Source organism: Phallusia mammillata, chromosome 3 (assembly GCF_965637545.1).
Source record: "Phallusia mammillata chromosome 3, kaPhaMamm4.hap1.1, whole genome shotgun sequence".
Classification (NCBI taxonomy): Eukaryota; Metazoa; Chordata; class Ascidiacea; order Phlebobranchia; family Ascidiidae; genus Phallusia; species Phallusia mammillata.
This window is the reverse complement of record NC_137254.1, coordinates 30652505-30674601: the sequence shown is the minus strand read 5'-3', so window position 1 is coordinate 30674601 and position 22097 is coordinate 30652505. Positions and strand designations below refer to the sequence as shown.

Genomic DNA, 22097 nt, shown 5'->3' with positions numbered 1-22097 from the left:
CCTCTTCACTTACCTTTGAACACTTTAAAAGCCTTCAAACCAGTTCCACTTGGTACTCCATTTGCATAACTTCCCACAAAATTGTCATCATGCATGATGGTTAAGTTGTATGTTAGGTCAGCTGCATAACAAACAGGAATTCAGTAATTGGTTTAACAAATAACAGTGATTTGAACACAAATAAACTTGGTTAGTCTCTTACATGGTGGAGGAATATTGAAGGACAGATCTGTGCACGTTCTTGGTGGTTTGTTGCAAATGTACTTGCTGTAAATATACAAGCTATTGCTGCCAGGCATAATATCAAGTTTGTAGAGCTCTTCTGGCACAAGCAATTTTGTTTCGTCGAAACGTCGGAATAAAATTACATTTGCAGAAGAGCTCTACAAACTTGGTACTTGCTGTAAAATACAAACAACATAATTGTGATGAATATTGTGACCAATAAAGTTGAAGTGTAATCAGATTTAACTATGCATTAATGCAGTGGTTCCCAAACTATGCGCCAAACCCTGGAGCTCAAACAGTTTGTTATCGGGTGCTAACAAAAGTCATTCAAATAACCAAAAAAGTGAAGTACTATAGTTACCTTATAACTTGATTAAGGAACACTGCAACCTTGTCAAGCTGATTTATGTTATCAACATGTTTCACAAAGTTTGTTGGTGGAGTTGAGGTATACTGCTGGGGGTAGTAATATCTAAATGGCAATACAACATGTGTTGAAGTTTTTTAGTCAAGTATATTGACACCAAAGATACAGAAACAATGGAAATTCTTTCACAGTGGTTCCCAATCTTTCATGGACCGTGGCTCCCTAAAACTTACTTTCAGACCTTGTGGCCCTTTTAAGTACAAGATAAACTCAATTAATTTGTTAAGTTCGGGATTTATCAAAATGAGAACTTTTGATAAACTCAGATGAACAGTAAAATGTTTAAATAAATGTAGTATATTTACAACATATGCAATTCCATGCATTATAAAATGGCTTACTGACTATTGGTGGATGTTTCTAGTGAGCCTACACTGGTGCCTCCCTCTGAATACAGTTCGTGGCCCTCCTGTGAGCCATAGGCCTGGTTGAAAACCACTGGTCTATTTAATTATTAGGTTTGGAATCTAATGGATTTACTGCAAGATGTCTGGCTAATATGTTTTAGGTCCTATTTAGTCATTTCAAAAAACTCATTATTATTTTGAATCATGCATTGTAGCATAAATCGCCTAGCAACAACAGCTTATCCTGTTCACATGCTGATATTTACTTACGATTTAAGAAGGTCCTCGTCCCACTTGTAACCAACATATGCCACATGAATGCCCTTTTCTTTCACTCGGTTCAAATACTGACGGTTAATCTCAGCATCAGGGCCAAACACGAAGCGTGAGGAAACAACCAACAGCTTTTTCCTTTTTCCCAAGTTCTCTCTCATAAAGCTGGACTCTTTTTCCAGTTTCTGTAAAAATGTGGTTAATAAAGCATGCAGGCTTAGCCAGTTTTTAATTATATACATGGTTTTAATCAAATTCTCCTAAATGTCACCACATAACTATACATATTATACTGACATAAGCAACAATATGCCAGCCCATTGAAGGTGTCATACTGAATCAGCTGGTCACCAAGCATTCCCCATCGCAAGGCGCAAGCTAGAAAAATCTGGCATGGGGATTCGAACCAATGACAGGAGTATTTCCTGGACTCACGCTCTACCAACTGAGCTATGCAGGCTCAATGGTGACCCATTGAATGCTTGTCGATCAACTGATTCGGTTTAATGCCTTTAATTGGCCTGGCATACTGTGATTTATACATGAATGTGGCACAATCCCTAGGCTGCATAAACGCTTGAGGGCTGGTCCCAGTTAATAATATATCCATCTTAACACATACTAACACACTCATTCCATACGCCAAAATACAATGTTACATCCACTGTTGTGTCTTACATTATGTAATATAATATACCAGACAAAGAACACTTTTGGTTTTACACCAAACCAAACAACACAATCACCTATGATGTATAGTGAATAACCTCCTGTTCAGTGCAACTGTCTACAATTTTAGGTATTTTTAAATGAGACTACTGCCAGTAATTGCAAATATACAAACTTGAATCATTTTCCATAATTTTTCCTCTGATACATCAACTTCATTTGCTTGAAATCCCTTAAGTATTTCCTCAATTCTTCGTATTGCTCCTGTACTTAAATCCTGCCCAATTCTTGTCACTATTTCACCATCGGCACTGATTTGGCTGTTCTAAATGAAGGTGGGTTCAATTGGTATGCAGTAAACTTCATTACAACACACAAAACCCATAAAACCGTTATTGTTAAATGCAAATTGAAAGAATAAAAGCATCGACCCCATACAAGTTGCAAACATTAAACAATATTGACAAGAGATCGGCCTTTTGAGTTAATATAGCAACCTTACATCACTCCAGTATGTTGGGATGCCCAGTTGTAGCACTGAACAGGTTGGTGAGGCATGGCTTTTTAGCCTGTTACTCCCAACAAACTGGAGTGCCATTGGATGGCTAGACTAGCCAATACGGTCTATCTCTCGTCACCAGCTGCACTGATCAGAGCTTAAAGGTCAAAACAATATGCACTGTATCCAATTCGAAACTGCTTCAATTTGACACATACTTTTGTGCTTTGAGTTTATAAAAACACAGTGTTCTGCTTTGGAAGTTAACAAAGCTTACAAGTAGCACATATAAGCAGATTGTCAAAAGCTACACACACAAAACAATAAAAACATAGGTAATAAAAATATCCTTCAGTTACCAATGAATCTGCATTTTCCTTAGATGATGATGAAACAAATCCGATACCGAGACCCAGTTTGGCCTGAAATTAAACAAAACAACCATAGTTTTTGCAGACGCCCAAACAAATTCACAAAGGTAACCAAGGTTTGGACTGACCTGATCAAAATCAAATGCATCAAATATCTTTTGATACATGGATGTGATTTTGGAAGTATCTGTACTAGTTAGAGTTGAATCCATACTCTGAATGAAGAATACTTCACCACAACTGCAAAATATACAAAACATGTTTATTTTACTTAGGAACACTGCACACAGACTTGAAGAGTAATTTAATTACAAACAAAACTGGGTGAGTACTTATGAATATAAAAGCTGCAGCGCATCTACACCCCTCCACCAATTGTATCCTCAACTTTGTCACACTTTTTAACGTCTGAACGTTGCGCAGCTATTTCCGGCCTGGTGAATATTTTAGTGCAATTGTGCTGCTATGAATTTGCCCAGCGAAATGCAAAATACATCATGCAGACTTTTCAATAATCTTGCAGACATTTCAACAATTGCTATTTGTCATTATCAGTACAGGTTGTCAACTGAGCTAGAGATGGCCAGTTGCGTGTTGCTGTTTGTGACGTCACTCCACATGCCTTGCATTCATCTTTTTTCTAAGTGCTTATATAAACCCTACTCTGTTCAAGTGCTTATATAGCTTGATTGACAACGTGCACTGATAGTAACAAGCAGCAATTGTTGAAACACCTGCATGATGTATTCTATGTAAACAATTACTCTAGCAGTTGTGTATTTGTTAAATGTTGACTTTACTAACTACTAAATGGGTTAGCATAAACATCTTTACTGATTCAAGACATATTATTTTTGTATTGTGTTATTGTCTTACCTGCAGGTGCCTTTGTATGGTGTAGGTGCAATTGTGGTACTAGGAATGACTTCAAGGGCAGATAGAAGAAATTTGTCCACTAAAATGACATATTTTGTTTAAAATATAGATATCACTTAACATAAAAGCTGGAATAAAGTAATTTAAATTATTGTGCTGACCGATTTGGTTAATTCACATTGGCTTAATTACAGAGATTTTAAATCCCAACTATAGCCATTTATTGGGTAAATTATCCACTAAAAGAATTGTTTTTTTACCTCCGAGACTGGAACTTTTCAGTTTGATGCTGCTGGTTTGAAAAATCTTTAAAATGTCATTCAAAAGTTTTTGTAGTTGTATTGTTTTCCATGGTTTATATGGAAAAAATCCCTGCAAAGTTAGATACATCTTAAACAGATTACTTTTATACAAACACAAAGTTATTCTCTTTTTAAGTTTAGAAGTTTCTGTCTTTAAACAAAGATTTACAACCAAGTTTTAAACCTACCTGTGCATTTGCATTGTAGCCACCATAGATTTTGATCTTTACAAACATGGAGCGAGCAACAGATAACGAAAGTTGAAACACAACTTCCATGTTCCGTGGATCAAAGTGCAGGTTGTGCAAAGCTCGTCGCATCTGTTACAAATATATAACTGCTTGAAACTTGTATGCAGGAAACACAATATTCGACAAACTCAAATTTATTAAAACATCAAGTTAATCAAACTTGTGAATTCAAGATATATATATATGTATATGTATATTTTTTTTGCGTATGTGGCATCACCAGTATCTTATTCAAATGAATGATTTAATAAATTTGAATCAATAAGCTGAAGGTTCACTATAGTTTTCGTCCACCAAGCAACACCCTGGGAGATTCTAGTTTAAAATATACAGCATCTTGTAAACTGTGTGAATAAAAATGTACCCTCAGTGTGCAAATTCACTAGTACCTTAATCTTTAAAGTATTCTTAATTCTTGCTGCCAAAACAGGGTTACCAAGATGAAGCGAAGAATAGTCTGTGACAGTGTCTCCATATTTCAGCAACGTGAAAGATACTGCAGACAAATCACACTTTACCATAGTACAGGGGTCGACAACCCCTGGCACGCGTGCCAAGGTTGGCATGCAAGGTGGATTTTCATGGCATGTCAACCGATTTGCGTGTTACATTGAAGTAACAATTTAACCTGATACACTGCTTGTTTATAGTTTTTATCATGCTATTGTCTTAAACATCAGCCTTATAAGCACAAAACACTTTGCTTTCTGTTTATACTTAATATTTGTTGGCACGAACCAGTATTATTTGGAAAAACGTTGGCACGCGAGGTCATTAACACATTGAAATTACAAGTAAATTGGCATGCGTCACCTAAAAGGTTGCCGACCCCCGCCATAGTACAACAGGCCCATTAAAGGTGTTATACCATTCAAGTCGGTCATCCAAGCATTGGCAAGTCACAGGTTTCAAACAGTCATAAACAGGAATAGTAGCAACAAAATAAAAGTTAACAGTGTCAAATTTAACGCCAAATAAAAAATGTAATGAGATTGACCGTGTTTGACAAACCTACTTTGAAATAAAGGGTGAATAGTTTCTTGTATTCCCTCTGTTGTAGTTTTTGGTTCAGTTGTTGGTTCTGCTGCTTTACTAGCCTTCCAACTCGGTCCAGGTCCTAAATTTAAGCAATTCTTGTCAATAACATAATATCAACGAGTCTTTACAATGATAAATGCCAGGCCTGCTACAGATATGTTGGTATGTACTTGACACTGTAAAAAAACTATGATAGATCAAAAGATACTTTAGGTGCAGTGTAGTTCACATAAGATAGATATGTAACAATTTACAATTATGTAAACTTGACATGGCTATTTGTAAGTGTATGCTGTAAAGCACTTTCTAAATGGAACATATACAAACAAAATTGACATACTTTTCACAATAAATCTCTCTCCATATTGGTTTAAACTGGTGGAGTTTATTCCATGCTGATAACTACCAGTGAACGTAAATCCAAAACCAGATTTAATGTATTCAACATTTCCACCATCTGATGCCTGTAAGTTTAAAGAAAGGATAGAAGGATAAAAAGTACATAATGCACGGTCCAAATAATTTGAATCTATTAAAAAAAGTGTTTTTTAGCCTTTAGTTTTATCTGCCTATGCTATATGTATACTTTTTAACATCTGTATACTTTAACAGTGCGCAGCTATTTCAAAATATAAAAAATGCAAAATATATTCAACTAACATACATTCATGAGCAGTGGCAAACCATAGCTTTGATTGAAGGACTTAAAAAAGTTCATTGTCCTTATTTCTAAGAAATGTTCTTATTTTTGACTGTAGTCCTTATTTTGTCTTATTTTCAACAATTACTAGTCAAATCCCTGCTACAAGTAAAAGTAAACCTAGACTTGAGCTGTTGTGAGATGCACGAAGTATTTTCTACGAACAAGGAGTGGCTGGAAGAGATTGTTCCTGGGCAAAAAAATATGACATGTGACATGTCATGGCTTGCATGAATGCAAAGAGTTTTTTAAAAACGTTTGTTTTGTTTCATATGAAAATTGGATTTTTCGGTTGTCCTTATTTTTGGTTTCAAGTCAATGGCAACCCTGGCTATGGGGTATTAAACCATTGATACAAACCTTTATAACATTGGCATGTATCGCTGCTAAGCAAACTGGTGAATCCTTATGATACCAAAGTGTTCCAATAACTTGTCTTTGTAGCATGATTTCATCACAATCTGAAGGACAAGTGACAAGCTGATGTGAAGAAGACATCTGATAGCCTGCTTTGTGACAAGCTATAAATTCACCTGGAAGTACAACACATATGAAAGTAGAATATATATAGCAGGGGTGTCCAACCCGTGGCCCACAGAAAAGTTTTGAGTGGCCCGCACGGTATTTTTTGAAATGACTTAAATTATGAACTTTAACGCCTGTGCAATTTACGGAGATCTTACATTCCGAGAATTGGCATTTAATGTTTGCTTTTTTTGTTAAAAGAGCAATACACAACTTTTCAAGTTACTTTTATATCATCACATAACGCACATTATTACGGTGAAATATCTACCGCACTCTGCAGTGATATAGATTATGCCAAATAAGAAACGAAAAGCAAGTAACGCTAACAGAATATTTCAAGAAAAGTGGACATGTAGACAGCCATTTGTTAGATTACAAATTAGCAGCAAACAGTCAAGTGGCCTGCTCAAACTTTCGTAAACCGCATGTGGCACTTTGACCAAAAAGGTTGGACACCTCTGATATATAGTATATGTACATACATATATAGAACCAAATATCTAATTTACCCGTTTGAGTTTGTCCATCTTCGTTTACCCTTCCTAGCCTAGGTACAGCACTTCTAGCTAATCTCACAGCATTTTTGAATTCACTCGGAACTAAAAAAGAACATTTCACTAAATTTTAAACGACACTGCAATACCTTCTTCCAATCTAATATAAATTTTTGTTCAAAATTAACGCTTATAGTGAAAGCAAGTGCCTCTTAGTAACTAAAGCTACAATATGCAGCATATTGTCAAGCCAAATCACTTTTTACCTTCAACAGGTTCCATTGCGGCTATAATATTTTGGCTGGCTAGGTAGTTGTTAAGCATAAATTGCACAATGCCTACTTCATTTGCACCAACCACTGACATTGCTGCAGTATTTTTCGATGGAGTAGCCAGGCATTGAAACACCAATCGAACAGCGTTTCGTAATCCAAGGTTTTTAACCTGAAATCAAAAGAGTTTAAGACAGTGGTTCCCAAACTTTGTTGAGAAATTCCTTCCTTAACAATTCAAAACCTATTCATTTCTCCCCAATAGATTACATAGTAAATGGTAAACACCAAGATAATTTAAAACTGGGTCTGTTATTAAATTTACACTTATATATTCTCATAGCTGAATTGTCTATTTACAATCCTATGGTACAATTTAGTAAATTCCTCTTGCCGAGCTAGTTGGGAACCACCGGTTTAAGATGTTACCATGCTACCTTTTTGTGTGAGAGAACAAAGACAGTCTTTAAAAAACATGAAACCAGTAATATATGTTTGGAGCCAGTGCTATGTGAAACATCCTTCAAACAAATTATGGGTAATATACTATTAGGACAAGGTGAAAGCAAGTTTACTTCTGTACTTTTATCTGATCCTATCGAGCTTGGTGATGATGGTGGATCATACGACAGTGACGTCACAGTATGGTTCATGACATCATAGACGGCAACACTGTAAGGTTTCAGTGAAAGAGCTTGTACAGATGAAATGTGAAATCCTTCTGCTTCAAATGATGATTGTAACTGAAAATGTGTTAAAAACAAACTTTACACATCGCTATGCAAAAATAGCCATTCAGAATCTAAAAAACCTACTATAAGAGGTATAAACATTACAATACATCGAAAAAATTATGCAAAATAATAGCCATCCAGTATCTACTTAAAAGCTGTTAATTTAAGAGTCATTGACATCAAATATATACATTTTTAAAATCACACTGAACATAACAAATACAACAATATGTACAGCAAAACTTTAATCATAACTATGTCATAAAACTAAGTATATAAACCAATTAACTGTAGGTAGAATAACTTCTTTAATCTTGCTGGTTTCATTCGATTCCTGGGTTTTCATAGCTTCATGCCAAACCACTGCCTTTCCATGGATTTGCTCAATTCTTATAGCACTTTTAAATATCGGAAGATCAACTTCACGTTCAAAGTATTCTTGCTCGGCCCGCAGTGCAGCCATCTTGGGGTCTTCTGGTATGCCTACATGCATGGACATTACACAAACATTAAGAGATTTACACTTGCGTGGGCCATATGTGTTAATACAGTACATACTATTTCAAATCTAAACCACATTTTCAAATTTAGGCCAAAGTACCTTTTAATAATCAACAAATACCCTATTTCCCTTACACAATGCGATGGTAAAAGTGATTATGCAAGATAAGAATCCACACATGGCCATTAACATAGCAATTTGTTTCCTTGTGAGATGCATTGGAAAGTGATGTAAATTATACCATGATGTTTTTGACTGTTTATCGGAAAAGGCTTGCTTAGAAAAGGAAGCAGTAATCGACTTAGGCTTAGTCCCAGAAAGTGAAGTTACTGATCTGTTACTCTCAGTAGTCCATGGTATTTCAAGTTGGTGGGTTAGTGAAGTTTGAGATTGACCAGTTGAGGTTTTCGAGGGGGAATTCTGCAATATCTGAGACTGTGAATTCAGAGTGGTCTCAGATTCTGCGTGTGAAGATTTGGACTTTACTGATAGTGATGCTTTTGATGTCTTTAAATCACTTGGGGCAGCAGTTAACAAGTCTTTACTACTGTTGGTTGATCCAACTGAGAATGATGCATCAGATAACGAAGGATTTAAGATTTTCAAATCAGTTGACTTTGCTGCCAGCAATGATTTGGATGGGCCTGACATAGTTTTCTCTTCTGAATCCAAAAGTTTGCATTGTAATGCTTCTGGATCCTTAAATTCTGCTGTTGATGATGCTTCAGAAGAAGCATATATTTCTTCAGGTTCAATCAGTGCCCCTGAGAAACTTGCAGCAGATAATAAAGCTTTGGTTTCATTAACTGACGATACAGACATTTCTGTTCGCAATGTTTGAGACCGAGAAATATGGGACTGACTAGATAGCACTTTTGCCAATTTGTTTTTTAACATGCTTTCAGATTGTTCAGTTTTATCTGTCTTTGTAGCTGATGTTACTTCAGTCGGATCTACCATAGCTGTGTCAGAGCCTATGGTCAACCGAGTTTCAAATTCAGATGCTAAACATCTTTCAGAAATCACATTTGATGTTTCTAAATCAGCTGTTAACACAGTTTGAGATTGTGACGACAGCATATTGGGTTGGTCAGTCAATAACATGCTTGTTTGAGCAGTTGGTGTCTCAAATTCAGCAGCTAATGATGTTTCAGAAAGGACATTTGAAGTTTCCACTTTAGCAGTTAACACTGTTTCAGATTGCAAGGTTGGAGTTCCAGTCGAACCATCTGTTATAGCTGACTGGCTTGTTGTGGCTGGTGCATCTTCTGGCTGAATGTTTTCCACTGTAAAAAGAAAATGATTTAAAACAACTGTTGTTTTTTAAAGAAATCATTAGTTTTAGGTAAACAGCAGTGGTGGGATTCAGTCAGGTCGCATCGGTTCAATAGAACCGTTTCACAAAATTTATGAGACCAGCGAACCGGTTGGCATTACTGGTTACTGTCAATGGATTTTGTAACAGAACCTACTGAAAAATATGACTTTTGTGATAGAACCGGCTGACAAAAAATTTGAATCCTACCGCTGGACGCTGGTAAACAGTATACACAAACAATCTTACTTGTTGAAATCGCAGACACAAAACTAGATGTTGGTGTAACAAAATGCAAATCTTCGCTTAAACAGCTGGTATAAACTGCAAGAAAACGAATGTAGTTACATTTTCGGCAGTTTCGTTTGAAGATAAAGTATGATAGAATAAAAAACCTGACAAATTAACACTTTCTGAACTTGTTCCAACTGATCTTGGACTTGAATTATCATTCTCCGACATTTTTTTGTAACATTATGAGAAAAAATTGGCTAAGTTTTGCTTAAAAGTGGATTAGCGGCAAAAAATGTGTACAAATTGTCGTTTCTCACTTTTCTCCCAAAGTTGTCTGCGAGCCATTGTGACGAAAGAGAAAATTTGACCAATCAGAAGTAAGCCACAACGATTCATTCTGTAAAACATTTGATTTTTAATTTTAAGCTTTATTATTTTTATTCAACTAATAAAAACGTATCCGCTATAAACCAAATATTCCAAACATACAAGAAAAAGGGCATTTTGACATTAAAAAAGAACAAAAAGCGACATTGCAGAAAAAAATGTGATAGTCATGTGATGGGAAAGTCCCTGAAAATAAAGGTAAACAAAACTTTCGTCAAATGTCACTTGTCATTTGATTTAGTTTGTACCGTTTTGTATTCGCATATAAAACGTCGGAAAACATGCCACAGTTTTGCAAATTAGAAGGTCACACAAGGGAAGTGAACTGCTGTGCATTTTCGAATGAGTTTCTAGTAACCTGTTCAGGTATAACTAAGTTTTCCATTATAAAGCACTTCTGGGTAAATACTTCTTGTAAAGGTTTTGAACTTTTGATGTACTCTTTTGTGTCCGTCGTTTTTATAGTTTGTTGTGTATTTTGGAAACAAAATAAGTGATTAAAACCCTTACAAACAAACTTTTGTTGTGGTTTTAAAAAAAATAAACCCATTTTAACTTGCAAAATAGACGGCAAAAAGTTTTAAGTTGTAATTACCAACCCAAATAAAATTTTTGTATAAAATTGTAAAAGGCAAGGATTAAAGATTGTAAACCCATTTTTTTTAGATTGTAAACCCATCTAGTATTATCTGTTACAAGTGATTTGTAAAATATGCATATAGTTAATAGTTTTACTCTCTGTTATTTGTTCACAGGTGACAAATCTGTTCGGGTTTATGAGCTTGAAAGTTTTAAAGAGCTGAGTTATTCACCAATCAAGTCATTTCAGTATGGAGTTAATCACGTCACTTTTAACAAGGATGGTTCAGTTCTTGCTGCAGCTGGCACAGATGGAAAAGCACATTTGTTTAAACTATCGAAAAAGCAGGCAGATGTACGTACAATGATCTTGTTTCGTAGCGCAACCAATCGGCATTTATGTTTTATTAGATTGTTATGGCAAGTGCAAAGGGAAAAATATGACATTAAACTGACCACAACAGCTTAACACATTATATATATTTAAATTGTGAAAGTTTGTGTTTCTGTTTGTAAACTTTTATACAATTTCAAAACACAGCATTTCAAACAATGTTTTTTTTGTAGCATGATTAGTAGCAACCATCTTGTAAATTATTTTAAAATAAATGTTGTAGCAATACTGTTACATTGTTAAGAAACTTTAAAACATAGCATTGCGAAATGTGTCTCTCATAGCTCAATTAGTAACAACAATCTTGGAAACTAAATTGAAATAAATAGTGCAGCAATATTTTTACATTGTTAAGTAATTGTGATAACTTGCAATATGTTTGACTGTTCAATTTTTTGACTAGGTTGTTGTCATCTTCCGTCATTCAGACACGAATACGATGCAAGTCTGTACTTTCTCAAACAGTTCGCAATACCTGATGACAGGATCTGCCGATGGGTCTATTGCATTTTGGGATATTGAAAAGAAAAAGAAACTCAAGTATGTTAAAGCTATGCTATTTGCCGAGTAGCTATACTTGTTATGTGTACTTGCTGATTAATAAACAAACAAAACGCTATGCACAGAATTAAACATAGATTTATCTGTCTTGGTTTTACAAAATAGACATAAATTAAAAATAGTGTTTTTAAATAATGTGCTGTTGTTTTTCCCCCTAATGCTCTTTTGTAGTTTTTGAATAAGTTACATATAGATTGCATTTAACTGTAACGAATATAAGCAATAATCCTTGAGCATTGAGGTAATTCTTACACCTAAATCCTTGTACCATTTTATAAAAGTTTTATTGTATTGGTTTGTAGGGAAATATCGGGACATGCTGAAGGGTTAGTACATGCGGCTGCTTTCACACCATGTGATTCATTTCTATTGACCGGTTCAACATTAGGTGACGTGCGAGTGTGGAATATGTGGAACAATAGAATGCAGGTTAGTTGCGACTCAATATCTAATGCCGTAAACCTCAGTCAATCCGGACCCAAATGTACTCAAGAAATTTCCTGGAATAGGCGAAGATCCATATTAACCATTGTTGATTAGTTAAAGTCTTACCACATTACCAGTTAATTGTACCTCGAGTTTTGTCTGAATTAGGCGAAGACCTGGATTAACTGAATCTGTTAAACTAAGTTTACCGTGTATATCTACACATGCGTTATAAACTTTAGAGTGCATGAATATTTGACACAATCCAATTGCTAGCTTCAATTTTACTGAGAGTTAAAATTAATAACAACTTTGATTTGCCTAGGTTTGTCTTGTAATTAAGTTGAATATTTTGTAATTTAACAATAGGCTACAGTTTGTAATTTGGAAAGCATAAAAACTGAATTTCCAAATTGCCTGTATTATATATTTATCATTTTAAGTGAGCATGGGTTACCCATTTGGTAATTGTCAACTAAACGTAATGATTGGGTATACGATTATTGAACCCACATAGTGTTGTTAGGAATAATCTGTTCATTCTTGTTTTTTAGCCTGTTTTACTGACACAAGCTCATGAAGATGGCATTTCTTCATGTGGCGTCTCTTGCATTACGTTTTCACCAACGTTCCATTCATCAAGTAAGATTATATATTTCCAGACAGTCTTGTACTCTTGTTGCCTGTTTTGACTTGTTTATTATGCTATAAAGTTTGCTTATGGTACAAACATAGTAGCATAACTGTCACAATTGTCATTGAGCCACTATAAAACAGAGTAATGTTTTAAGTTGAATTTTTGAAGAAAGCCTTTATGATCAGTGAAATAAATTAACAAACATGTAGCTCTTCCAGCAGCTTTTATTATAGTATGCTGACAATTTGATGTCCCATTTGAGACACCTTCATTAGGATAAGGACATTAATTGAAAACACAAAGTTGTTATAAAGCAACAAAGGTAATAAAAACGTAGAAATAGCAATTAGCAAGCTTGTGTGCACCAACGGTGAGTGTCAGCTTATTGTAATTAAAACTGCTGAAAAAGCCATATTTGTTAATACATTATGCCTGGCAACAACAGTTTATTCAGTGAAATAAATGTAGCATGATATTCTTACCCCCTTCGGAGGTGAAGAAAAATACAAAGTTTTGTCAGTTAAATTTTACACAAGTGCCTTTAACAATGCATAGCTATTTCACTGAACTTTTTCCTTTCAGTTGATGATCCTCAACGAACTTATCTTGTTGCATCTTGTGGTCATGACAACAAAATCAAGCTCTGGATTTTTGAAGTTGCAGGTATGTGTTGATTGTTTTAAAGGTTTATTACTGATACATAGCCACATGTTTCCCCTGTGCTGTGTTGTGTTGCCAAGTTTGTTTATGAGTATGAAACATGTTTTTATTGTCATTTACCGGGCTTTGAAAAAGTTCACCAGACACCTATGATAAAAACTAGTTTATAGCAAATCCATTGACAGGATTTTGTAAAAGTACTTTTTATAAAATTAGCTTTTGAGTTGTGCAATTTTGTTGTGCTATAACTGTGGCATAATCTGTTTCCTCTGTACTGTGTGGTGTTATAATCTTTGTTTATGAAATAAAAATAAAGTTTTTTTGTTTTCAATTAATTGTCATGTAACAGTTTTAGTAAATCTGCACCAACTAATTACTAAGCAAATCTTTATCAACCTACCTTAATAGTTTTTCATATTTGTTGTGTTATTTTTAGGGCAAGCACTAAGACTATTCCAAACTCTAAGTGGACACTCAGGTCCAGTAAGTGGTTGTGCCTTTTCATCCAGTGGAAAATATCTGGCCTCCAGTTCATTCGACAAAACCATTATTGTATGGGACCCAGTAAGTTATGTTTTACATGACTGTTGTAAAATCAGAAACACTTCACAGATTGCAACAACAAATATACCCTTTTCACATGACTAAATGTGTCAGTTTGTTTCTCAATTCCAGTTATTTATAACATAAACTGTCAGGAAATTTATTAATAAGACAATGGAACATTTTAATGCAATGTTTACATTAGTACTGTTGTATTTATTGGATTCAAATTATTGGTGTTGAAAGTTGGGTTAATCAAGCAAAATGTCTAGTGATTTTCCGTTCACCATATAGAACCGCATTTTCAGTTTTGCGATACCTTTACTACATTGGAGATAAAGAGACTGGCACTGTATAGAATATTATGTGTCAGTGCGATGTTCTCCATAAAGTATATGTTTCCTATGTTTAGGTGTTGAATTACCAAAGTCCTGTAATTTGACCCCTTGTAAATGGAATACACTGTTTAACAATGTTAGCAAAGGCTTGGATAAGGCCAATGAGACATGGTTAAATGTTCAAAATATTCAAAGATATAGGAAAGTTAGACATTACTTTAAAAGTGGCTTAATCAAAAATAAAAAAACATTTCAACATTTGCCTTTTATTAAAACATTATTGAAGTGACATACTGTCTAATGCAGAGATTTTAACAGTTCATTTCACCACCCAACTTTACAGAATGATTTCGAAATTAAAACACTTTTAATCATGTTTCAAACCTAATCATGTTTCAAAATGTCCGAGGTGGGCACTATGACCCAGACAGGAAAAGTTTGGACTGTAGCATCAATAGTTAAGTTATTTCGTGAATGTTTTAGGGTCAACTTTTACTCAAAACTTTGTGCAACATGAATTATAGATTGTCTGTGAACAAGTTTACGTATTGGATGCTCACTCTGCGTTTTGCACTTACGTTGCCTACTCGGTTGATGACATTTACCTGGCATCAACATCATACGACAAAACTTGCATCATATGGAATATGGAGGCAGCAGGTTTGTGTGTGAGTGTGTTTGTGTGTGTGTGTGTGTGTATGTGTTCCAGTGCATATGTGTGTGTAGCCCCGTTACCAGCAGGACAGTGTTAAGCCTACAAGCCAACTGTTTAATAATCTTTAACTGCTCTTTCCATTTCTATATTTTAAAATATGTTGCATTCTGCAGCACATACACGGATGTTTAGAAGCTCTTTTTTAGTATTGATTGTAAAAAGCAATCTGACTCAAGAGAATAAACCTGCAAATTAACTTCCTTTTAACAACTTTTGTGTTTTAAAGGATGGTTTACACAACTCATAATAATGATTGGTTTGTTTTTAACAGAAACCCCTATGCCGGTTCTGCCATATGAAACTGTAGAGGTGAGTTTCAACTAAATGATATCTTATTCAAAATCTGTGAATTTCATCTATCCAAACATAACCCAGTGTTGATTTCGACCCACAATATCGGTTAAACAAGTTTTTTGTTCCCACATTGTCCAACCATTTTCTATACACCCAGTTAATTGCTTATTGGTTAATTGCATAATCTGTTTAGTTGCATAGGAATCATGAATTCAAATGGTAGCCGTTGATTAAATTGAATATTCAGGTAATCGCATAAAAAGCTTTGCAAATTCGGTTTTCTGTTTTCATGTATCTCACTTACTATATTAAATACTTTCACATTGCCCAATCTAAAACTTCCATTTGTTTGAGTAATTCATAGCGACATAGTGGAACTGATACAATCATCTGCCTGGAGTAAATGGAAAAACATTGTTTTAAGTTGGTGACGAAAATGTGCTTTTCAGAACCAGGAGACCAATTTGATACAACTGGGGCCTTCACAAAGCCAAACATCTCAGAACCATAGTTCAACTCAAAGCCATTCATCAACAGGCGGTAAGATCAAGCAGGATTTGTACAATGTTTGCACAGTTTCCACTTTTGTAGGGTATTGCATGAAAAATTATTTGTGTTTTAATAGGAAAACATGGTAAGGTGGTTTGTCAGACAATACCTGACTTAAACCAGTTCATAGCAGAAAACTGTTTGTTTGCCCTGTTTTGGTAACTGTGTTTTCAGTTAATAGGAAAACTGAACCACAACTTTATACACCAGAAACAAACAAGCAAGTATACCAGTATAAAACATGACGTTACGCCAGCAAATTGTGTCATTCTGGAATAAATGAATATAAAACACTAAGAAGCGAGTAAAAAATAGTAAAAAGTTTTATATTCAGTCATTTGAGAAACAAGTGTGAATGAGAATGACACAAGTTGATGTCGAAACATGTTTTGTACTAGTATACTACCTTGTTTGTTTCTATACAAAATATACTCAAAAGAGCAGCAGACGATCAGCGTCAGTGTAATGTTTTATTTGGTAAAAACAGAAATATTAATTTCGCCTATTTTGGGCATCGTCAGTTTTGTGTAGACAGATCCGTTGGTCACCACCCAGTTACACTGGCTGATTTTTGTAGTCTGCTATGACATTACACTTACCTTGTTTGTTTCTAGTTGGGATTTTTAAACCGTGCATTGTGTACCTAACTTTATATACATTCACAGAGAATCAGCAGCAGAGGGTGCCTTTTCAACAGTGGAGTAGCTCAGAAGTTGCGAAGTGGTTGACTGAAGAACTCAACCTTGGACAATATTCCTCAAATTTTCTGGACAATGAGATAGATGGAACTGAACTGACAAGTTTGACAACTGAGGTTCTTCAGAAAGACCTCGGAATTGGTAAGTTAACCTGTGAACAAGCAACTGTAGAGCAGGCTATTCCAACCTTTTATACTAAATTGCCTGTTACTGGTTATGTACCTTTTAAAAACTTAGCTTTCCCCCTAAAGTTTTAAAACATTTTCATCCCTCCCTAATATGCTACACAGTAGTGTTTTATCAACCTCACAGTTTATATTCCCAGAGCTAAAGTGGCTGTTTACAAACCATATGTGAAAATTGAAGTAAATTCCTCCCCTCAAAATTTAAAATTGTATGGTTATGTATCATGATTAGGGATGGGCCGAGCCGAGCCAGAACCCGAGTACTTGGTACCAAGCATCGCTGTTTTTGATGCTCAGTGCTCGGCCGAGCAGTTGCACGAACTGACCCGGTCATTAAATTTGCATATTCATGCCCTGCTAACACACGCAACTAGCATTCGAAGGGTGTCTATGAACAAAAACAAATAATTTTTTCACATGTATTAGATGATGGAAAAACGCGTACTTCATGGGCTTGTACAGCTTAATACACCGCTGGTGATGTATGAGACCTTGCAGAGCAAAAACTAGCGTAAAATGGGGAATTTTTGTGATGTCATAATGCACCGAGCGTGCTCGACCGAGCACCGAGCATTAACGTGCAAACAGAACATTTGCAGTTTTGGCACATCCCTACTCATGATTATATGTTTCAGCAATACAAGAGTTTTCAGGAAAGCAATTGTAGTTAAAAATCACTTGCCAATTTTAGTTCATTAATTTCATTCTATGTGATATTTTGAATTGCAATACAGTCCACTGACAATTGGTGTGACAGCCAAACAAACCTTCTGCCACAGTTTTAACACACACAATGGCATTACATCTGTGAAATGTACCTTTTAGGACCCCTTGGTCATCGCAACAAAATACTTCGAGCCATCAAAGCTATGTCTTCATCAGCACAACAACCCAACAGCAGTGATATAAATCTTCAATCACTTGTCCAAGCTTTGCCACCCTCACTACAACAGTTGGCACCTGCAGTAATTCAGCACTATTTAAAGAATGAAAAATCTGCTCCACAAGGTAAGCAAATAAACAGTAAAATCTTTGTATGAGACTGAATAAGTATACATTAAGTGTTTTAAGGGGTTTGGTCTTAAAGTCGCCCATCATTAGTTGACAAAGCATTCTATTTAGTTGCATACTCCAGTTATTTACAAAAAAAATACTGACAAATAGGTGAACATTATGATTACCTAAAAAAATTTACGAGCACAAGTTAAAGCCAACACTCACCACACCTTTTGAAGTAGCTGTGAATCCAATTTTATTGTGGTTTGTGCCCAGTTGTGGCACCAAAAAGATGTGGCAAGGCATGGCCTTCTCTGCCAGTAAGTCCTAACATAGAGTTCCGCAATGTGGCTACTCTAGCCAATACGGACTGTGTCTTGTCACCAACTGGAATGATAAGACTTTACAAGTCAAAACAGTGTGCACTGTCTACAGCTGACTTACCAAAATGTCTTCAACATAAAAAATATCTTTTTTTCAGCAGTTAAAACATCACCAGGATCTGCAGTTCGCCAATGGCAAACAGTTCAGCCATCAGCAAGCTATCAAAATGTTCGACAAGAAAAACTAGAAGGTTGGCTTGATTTGCATTTCCACTGTTGTTTGATGTGTCATTTGATGCTAACATGACATTAGTGTGACAAAGTATTGCAACAAACTCTTGTGTGCTTTTTCTAATTGTGTGTTTTGTTGCTTGTAGCTGAAAAAGGGATTCCGGATGAGTTTTTGTGCCCAATAACACGGGAAATTATGCATGACCCAGTTATTGCTTCAGGTATATCACTTTGTACAAACACATATTGAAACATCTAACTAAATATTAATGCATAATGTAAAGGAATGCGGTTTTGACTTACTAAACAATCTAATACATGAAAAACTTGTTATGTACAACCGAATCCGGTTAATCGCATACCGGTAAATTGCAAATCGTTTAATTGCATCACAATTAAAAATCCCAAACCGTCGCCCATCGTTTGTTAAGAACATCGTCCGGTTAATCGCATAAACCAGATATTCGCATCGATTTTCAACGAAATATGCGATTAACCAGATTGACGATCACTGTGTGAAAGTCACAGACCGAGTTTTTCAAATAAAAAACGACAATATGATGGTAAAATCCTCCGGAGGTAATGTACGCGAAAAAGACGTAGGTGCATGTTTGCATTATACACCAAACAACACATGTAATTTCAACATTGAAAATGGCACGTCTCGACCATAAAATATTTTTGAAAAGTTATTAGGAGATTAAATCGGCGTTCAGTTTACCGCTGTGCGATAACAAGGGTCGTTATCTCAAAGCCGTTCACATTGATCCTTTTTTTCGTTGGCTTATGTAATCGCCAATAGTGATATAACCAGAGTTTAAATAAAGAGTTAAAATTACGAAACTGGAGTTCCGGCAAAGACCCTGATTGTAATTTCTTACTAAGCATGAACTGCACCAAATTTGAAGTATTAAACTGTATTGAAATTTGAACAATGTTAAATGTAAAACAAATGGTTAAAAATGTTTTCTGTTATTGTTCATGACCCGCCAAACACGTAATGGTTGTACAAAATGTTAGATCGCAAGTAATCACACTATGTTGTTTAGATTGACGTAATTGGTAACGTGACCTTGCACAACTTATCAGGTAGATCTCCGATTAAGAAAGGCATTTATTTCTTTAGTATTTGTTGCTGGTTTAAATTTTTGAAGCAACGATCACATGTTGATCACGTGACAGTCACACTAATCTTGCAGCTGCAGTTTTGCTGAGTAAGCTAGAAAGTAGCGCCGCATTCTGAGTCTTTAAAGGTTTGTTAAAATCATTTATTCTTTTTGCCAATTGGATAACGGGTTATAAAAGAAACTAATGCAGCTCGCCTTAGCGCCCTTCTGCTGTAGAATGTGCCGAAGTTGTAAGTTTGACCCAGCTGGGGAAGTGAAAATGAGCACTTTTGTTAACGGCTTGTGCTGTTTACATAGCAACCGGATTCCGGTTAATCGCATCAAATGCCCTTGGCAAATGGATAATGCGATTAAACGGATTTGTCTGTATTTGTAACAAACTGTTTTATCAACAATGATCAGTTTAGCGAAAAATTGGTGTCTTTTCAACAACTAGATAAATGACAAAACGAATAACTTTTGTGTGTCACAAATGTAGTCACCTTTTTGTTTTTTTGTCATAGTTATATTAATATAGCCATTTATAATGATACCTTGTTTGTATGCATGTGTGTTTACTGTGTATTTTGTGGAGTACCAACTATAATGACTTCCTGCTGCATGTGCTCAGTTATTAACTTTTAAAGCTACCTTAAAAAATACTGACAAACAAATGACATTTAAGAAACTCGTTTACCTTGACCTAGATACAGACTTATTTGCTGATTGTATTTTACATTTTAGATGGATTCTCGTATGAGCGCACTTCAATAGAAGCTTGGATAAGAAAAGATCCCAATCCATTAAGCCCAATGACAAACCAAACATTAAAAAGCAAGAATCTGGTTTCAAACCAAACTCTTAAAATGGTGATTGGTCAATTTATGGATGCTAGACAAGACAGAATGGTTGAACCTGCTTTTGACTAAAGTTAAACCAGAAAGAGTCCAGATATTAGTTCCTCAGGGACCAACACCTGTTTGAGGTTTTTAATCCCTCAACCTGGGCTCTGATGACTTGGCATTTAATTTTCCCCATTTCCACAAATTTGTTGGTCTTACTCTTGGGTTTCGGTTTACATAATAATCATGCTATTTGTCAATTGCATGACATGACAGAAGGGATTGTACAGTATTATTTTTTTTATTTTTATGAGGGAAAATAAAGACATTTTACACATAAAAGGTCGAGTTTACAAATTCATTACAGTTAGGGTTACCCCCAGTTAACAATTTGACCAGCTTTAGCCTTTATAATGTGTTGCTCTATGACCAGGGGTGCTGGACGCTAATCTAACCCTAATGTGTTGTGCACAATTTGTACATTGTTTTAAAGGACATTCGTTAAAATGAACCAGTTTTTTTAGTATTAAACCTGTTGCACGTTCTGACATAAACTTACATAACTGTTGTAGATGCTAGAAAGTTTGTTGTATATGTGTTTGTAAAGTACAGTAAAAAGTGGGGTCGTTTTCAGGGCATTTATCGAAACAAATCAACTTACAATTTTGCTGTAATGATCCTAATCCAAATAGTATGCAATTTTTCATGAAATTGTGTCAAAACTGGTGATTTGAACTATGCAAATGTTTTAATTATAGACACTGCTCTATATTGTAACTTTTTTCTTTTTTTCATGTGGTTATATTGCAAATATTGCATTAAGTCATAATGTTAAGATATGTATAAAAAAACAGTGTTCTGGAATTGTGTGAATAAGGGTAATTTAATCTTCAAGTTAAAACTTTGTGGCATTTTTTGGGTGATGAACCCAATGTAACTAAGTTGCATGTCATGTATGAGATTGCTTTATTTGTTTTCTTCTTATTATTATTACTTTGATCCGGTTTTATTCTTGACCTATTGTAATTGCTTTCTGCTTATACTGTATTAAGGCTAGTTTTGTACAAATAAAACCATGCAAGGATGCGTGTGCTTAGTTAGATTATAGGTCAATATACAATCCTTAGCTGATAATAAGGAAATGTATACTGTACATGTGGGCACAGGATGCTGGGATCTATATTAGGGACAAAACTTATGTGGGTGGATCTTCTATATACAAGAGAGGTTGGTTGTCAAAATATTTATTCATTAGAGCTGAGTGTGTTAAGAGTTGCTGTTTCAGAATCGGAAAGGCCTGTTTAGCATAACGAATATTTACAAAAAGAATTATGTTTGACAAAAAGTTTGATTTTAAATTTATTGTCACCAGGTGTTCTTGAATATTTTTTGACATTGGGTGAAGGTATATTTTAGATTGTCATTGTTGCACAAGCACAAGGGCATAACATTAAGTACATATACGATGTCTTCTTTCATATGTTTCTTGGTAACTTGTGTTTTGTTCTTGACAACATCTACAAATGCTGAGAACTGTTCCAGTTGGGATTTATTAAACTCCAAGACAGAAGTT

The 22097-nt window shown here is 35.2% G+C and overlaps 2 protein-coding genes across 4 annotated transcripts in view; one reads left to right on the top strand and one right to left on the bottom strand.

Moving 5' to 3' along the window:
- Positions 1-10163, bottom strand: part of LOC145219974 (uncharacterized) — a 16202-nt gene extending 6039 nt beyond the window's left edge. The window contains exons 1-20 of the mRNA XM_080087270.1: positions 10076-10163; positions 8646-9797; positions 8299-8492; positions 7851-8018; positions 7270-7447; positions 7019-7108; positions 6342-6514; positions 5622-5745; positions 5259-5360; positions 4633-4739; positions 4181-4312; positions 3951-4062; positions 3691-3769; positions 2943-3054; positions 2803-2865; positions 2120-2269; positions 1273-1460; positions 590-700; positions 203-267; positions 14-121 (exon numbers count right to left, since the gene is read on the bottom strand). Coding sequence (XP_079943396.1) covers positions 14-121; positions 203-267; positions 590-700; positions 1273-1460; positions 2120-2269; positions 2803-2865; positions 2943-3054; positions 3691-3769; positions 3951-4062; positions 4181-4312; positions 4633-4739; positions 5259-5360; positions 5622-5745; positions 6342-6514; positions 7019-7108; positions 7270-7447; positions 7851-8018; positions 8299-8492; positions 8646-9797; position 10076 — 3409 coding nt within the window. The 5' untranslated portion in view covers positions 10077-10163. The remainder of the gene's footprint in view (positions 1-13; positions 122-202; positions 268-589; positions 701-1272; positions 1461-2119; positions 2270-2802; positions 2866-2942; positions 3055-3690; positions 3770-3950; positions 4063-4180; positions 4313-4632; positions 4740-5258; positions 5361-5621; positions 5746-6341; positions 6515-7018; positions 7109-7269; positions 7448-7850; positions 8019-8298; positions 8493-8645; positions 9798-10075) is intronic.
- A 466-nt stretch (positions 10164-10629) lies between these two features.
- LOC145217665 (WD repeat, SAM and U-box domain-containing protein 1-like) lies at positions 10630-21610 on the top strand. Of its 3 annotated transcripts, none has more exons than XM_080085000.1 (15): positions 10631-10813; positions 11203-11381; positions 11824-11960; positions 12284-12410; positions 12962-13049; positions 13627-13707; positions 14141-14268; positions 15110-15245; positions 15572-15609; positions 16044-16134; positions 16809-16982; positions 17852-18034; positions 18507-18596; positions 18723-18797; positions 20427-21610. In XM_080085000.1, the coding sequence occupies exons 1-15, from the start codon at positions 10729-10731 to the stop codon at positions 20609-20611; spliced, it is 1797 nt and encodes a 598-aa protein (XP_079941126.1). In that variant the 5' UTR covers positions 10631-10728; the 3' UTR covers positions 20612-21610. The 3 variants fall into 3 exon arrangements, with proteins under 3 accessions (XP_079941127.1, XP_079941126.1, XP_079941125.1); XM_080084999.1 differs by having other exon boundaries at positions 18504-18596; XM_080085001.1 differs by lacking the exon at positions 18723-18797 and having other exon boundaries at positions 10630-10813; positions 18504-18596.
- The last annotated feature ends 487 nt before the right edge of the window (positions 21611-22097 follow it).

What these genes read in the sequence shown, in the direction of transcription:
- LOC145217665 (XM_080084999.1), top strand. Translation starts at nt 10,729, where the DNA reads ATGCCACAGTTTTGCAAATTAGAAGGTCACACAAGGGAAGTGAACTGC. An exon ending in GAAAAGAAAAAGAAACTCAA is followed by an intron (nt 11,961 to 12,283) that starts GTATGTTAAAGC and finishes ATTGGTTTGTAG; the next exon opens with GGAAATATCGGGACATGCTG. An exon ending in CTGGATTTTTGAAGTTGCAG is followed by an intron (nt 13,708 to 14,140) that starts GTATGTGTTGAT and finishes TGTTATTTTTAG; the next exon opens with GGCAAGCACTAAGACTATTC.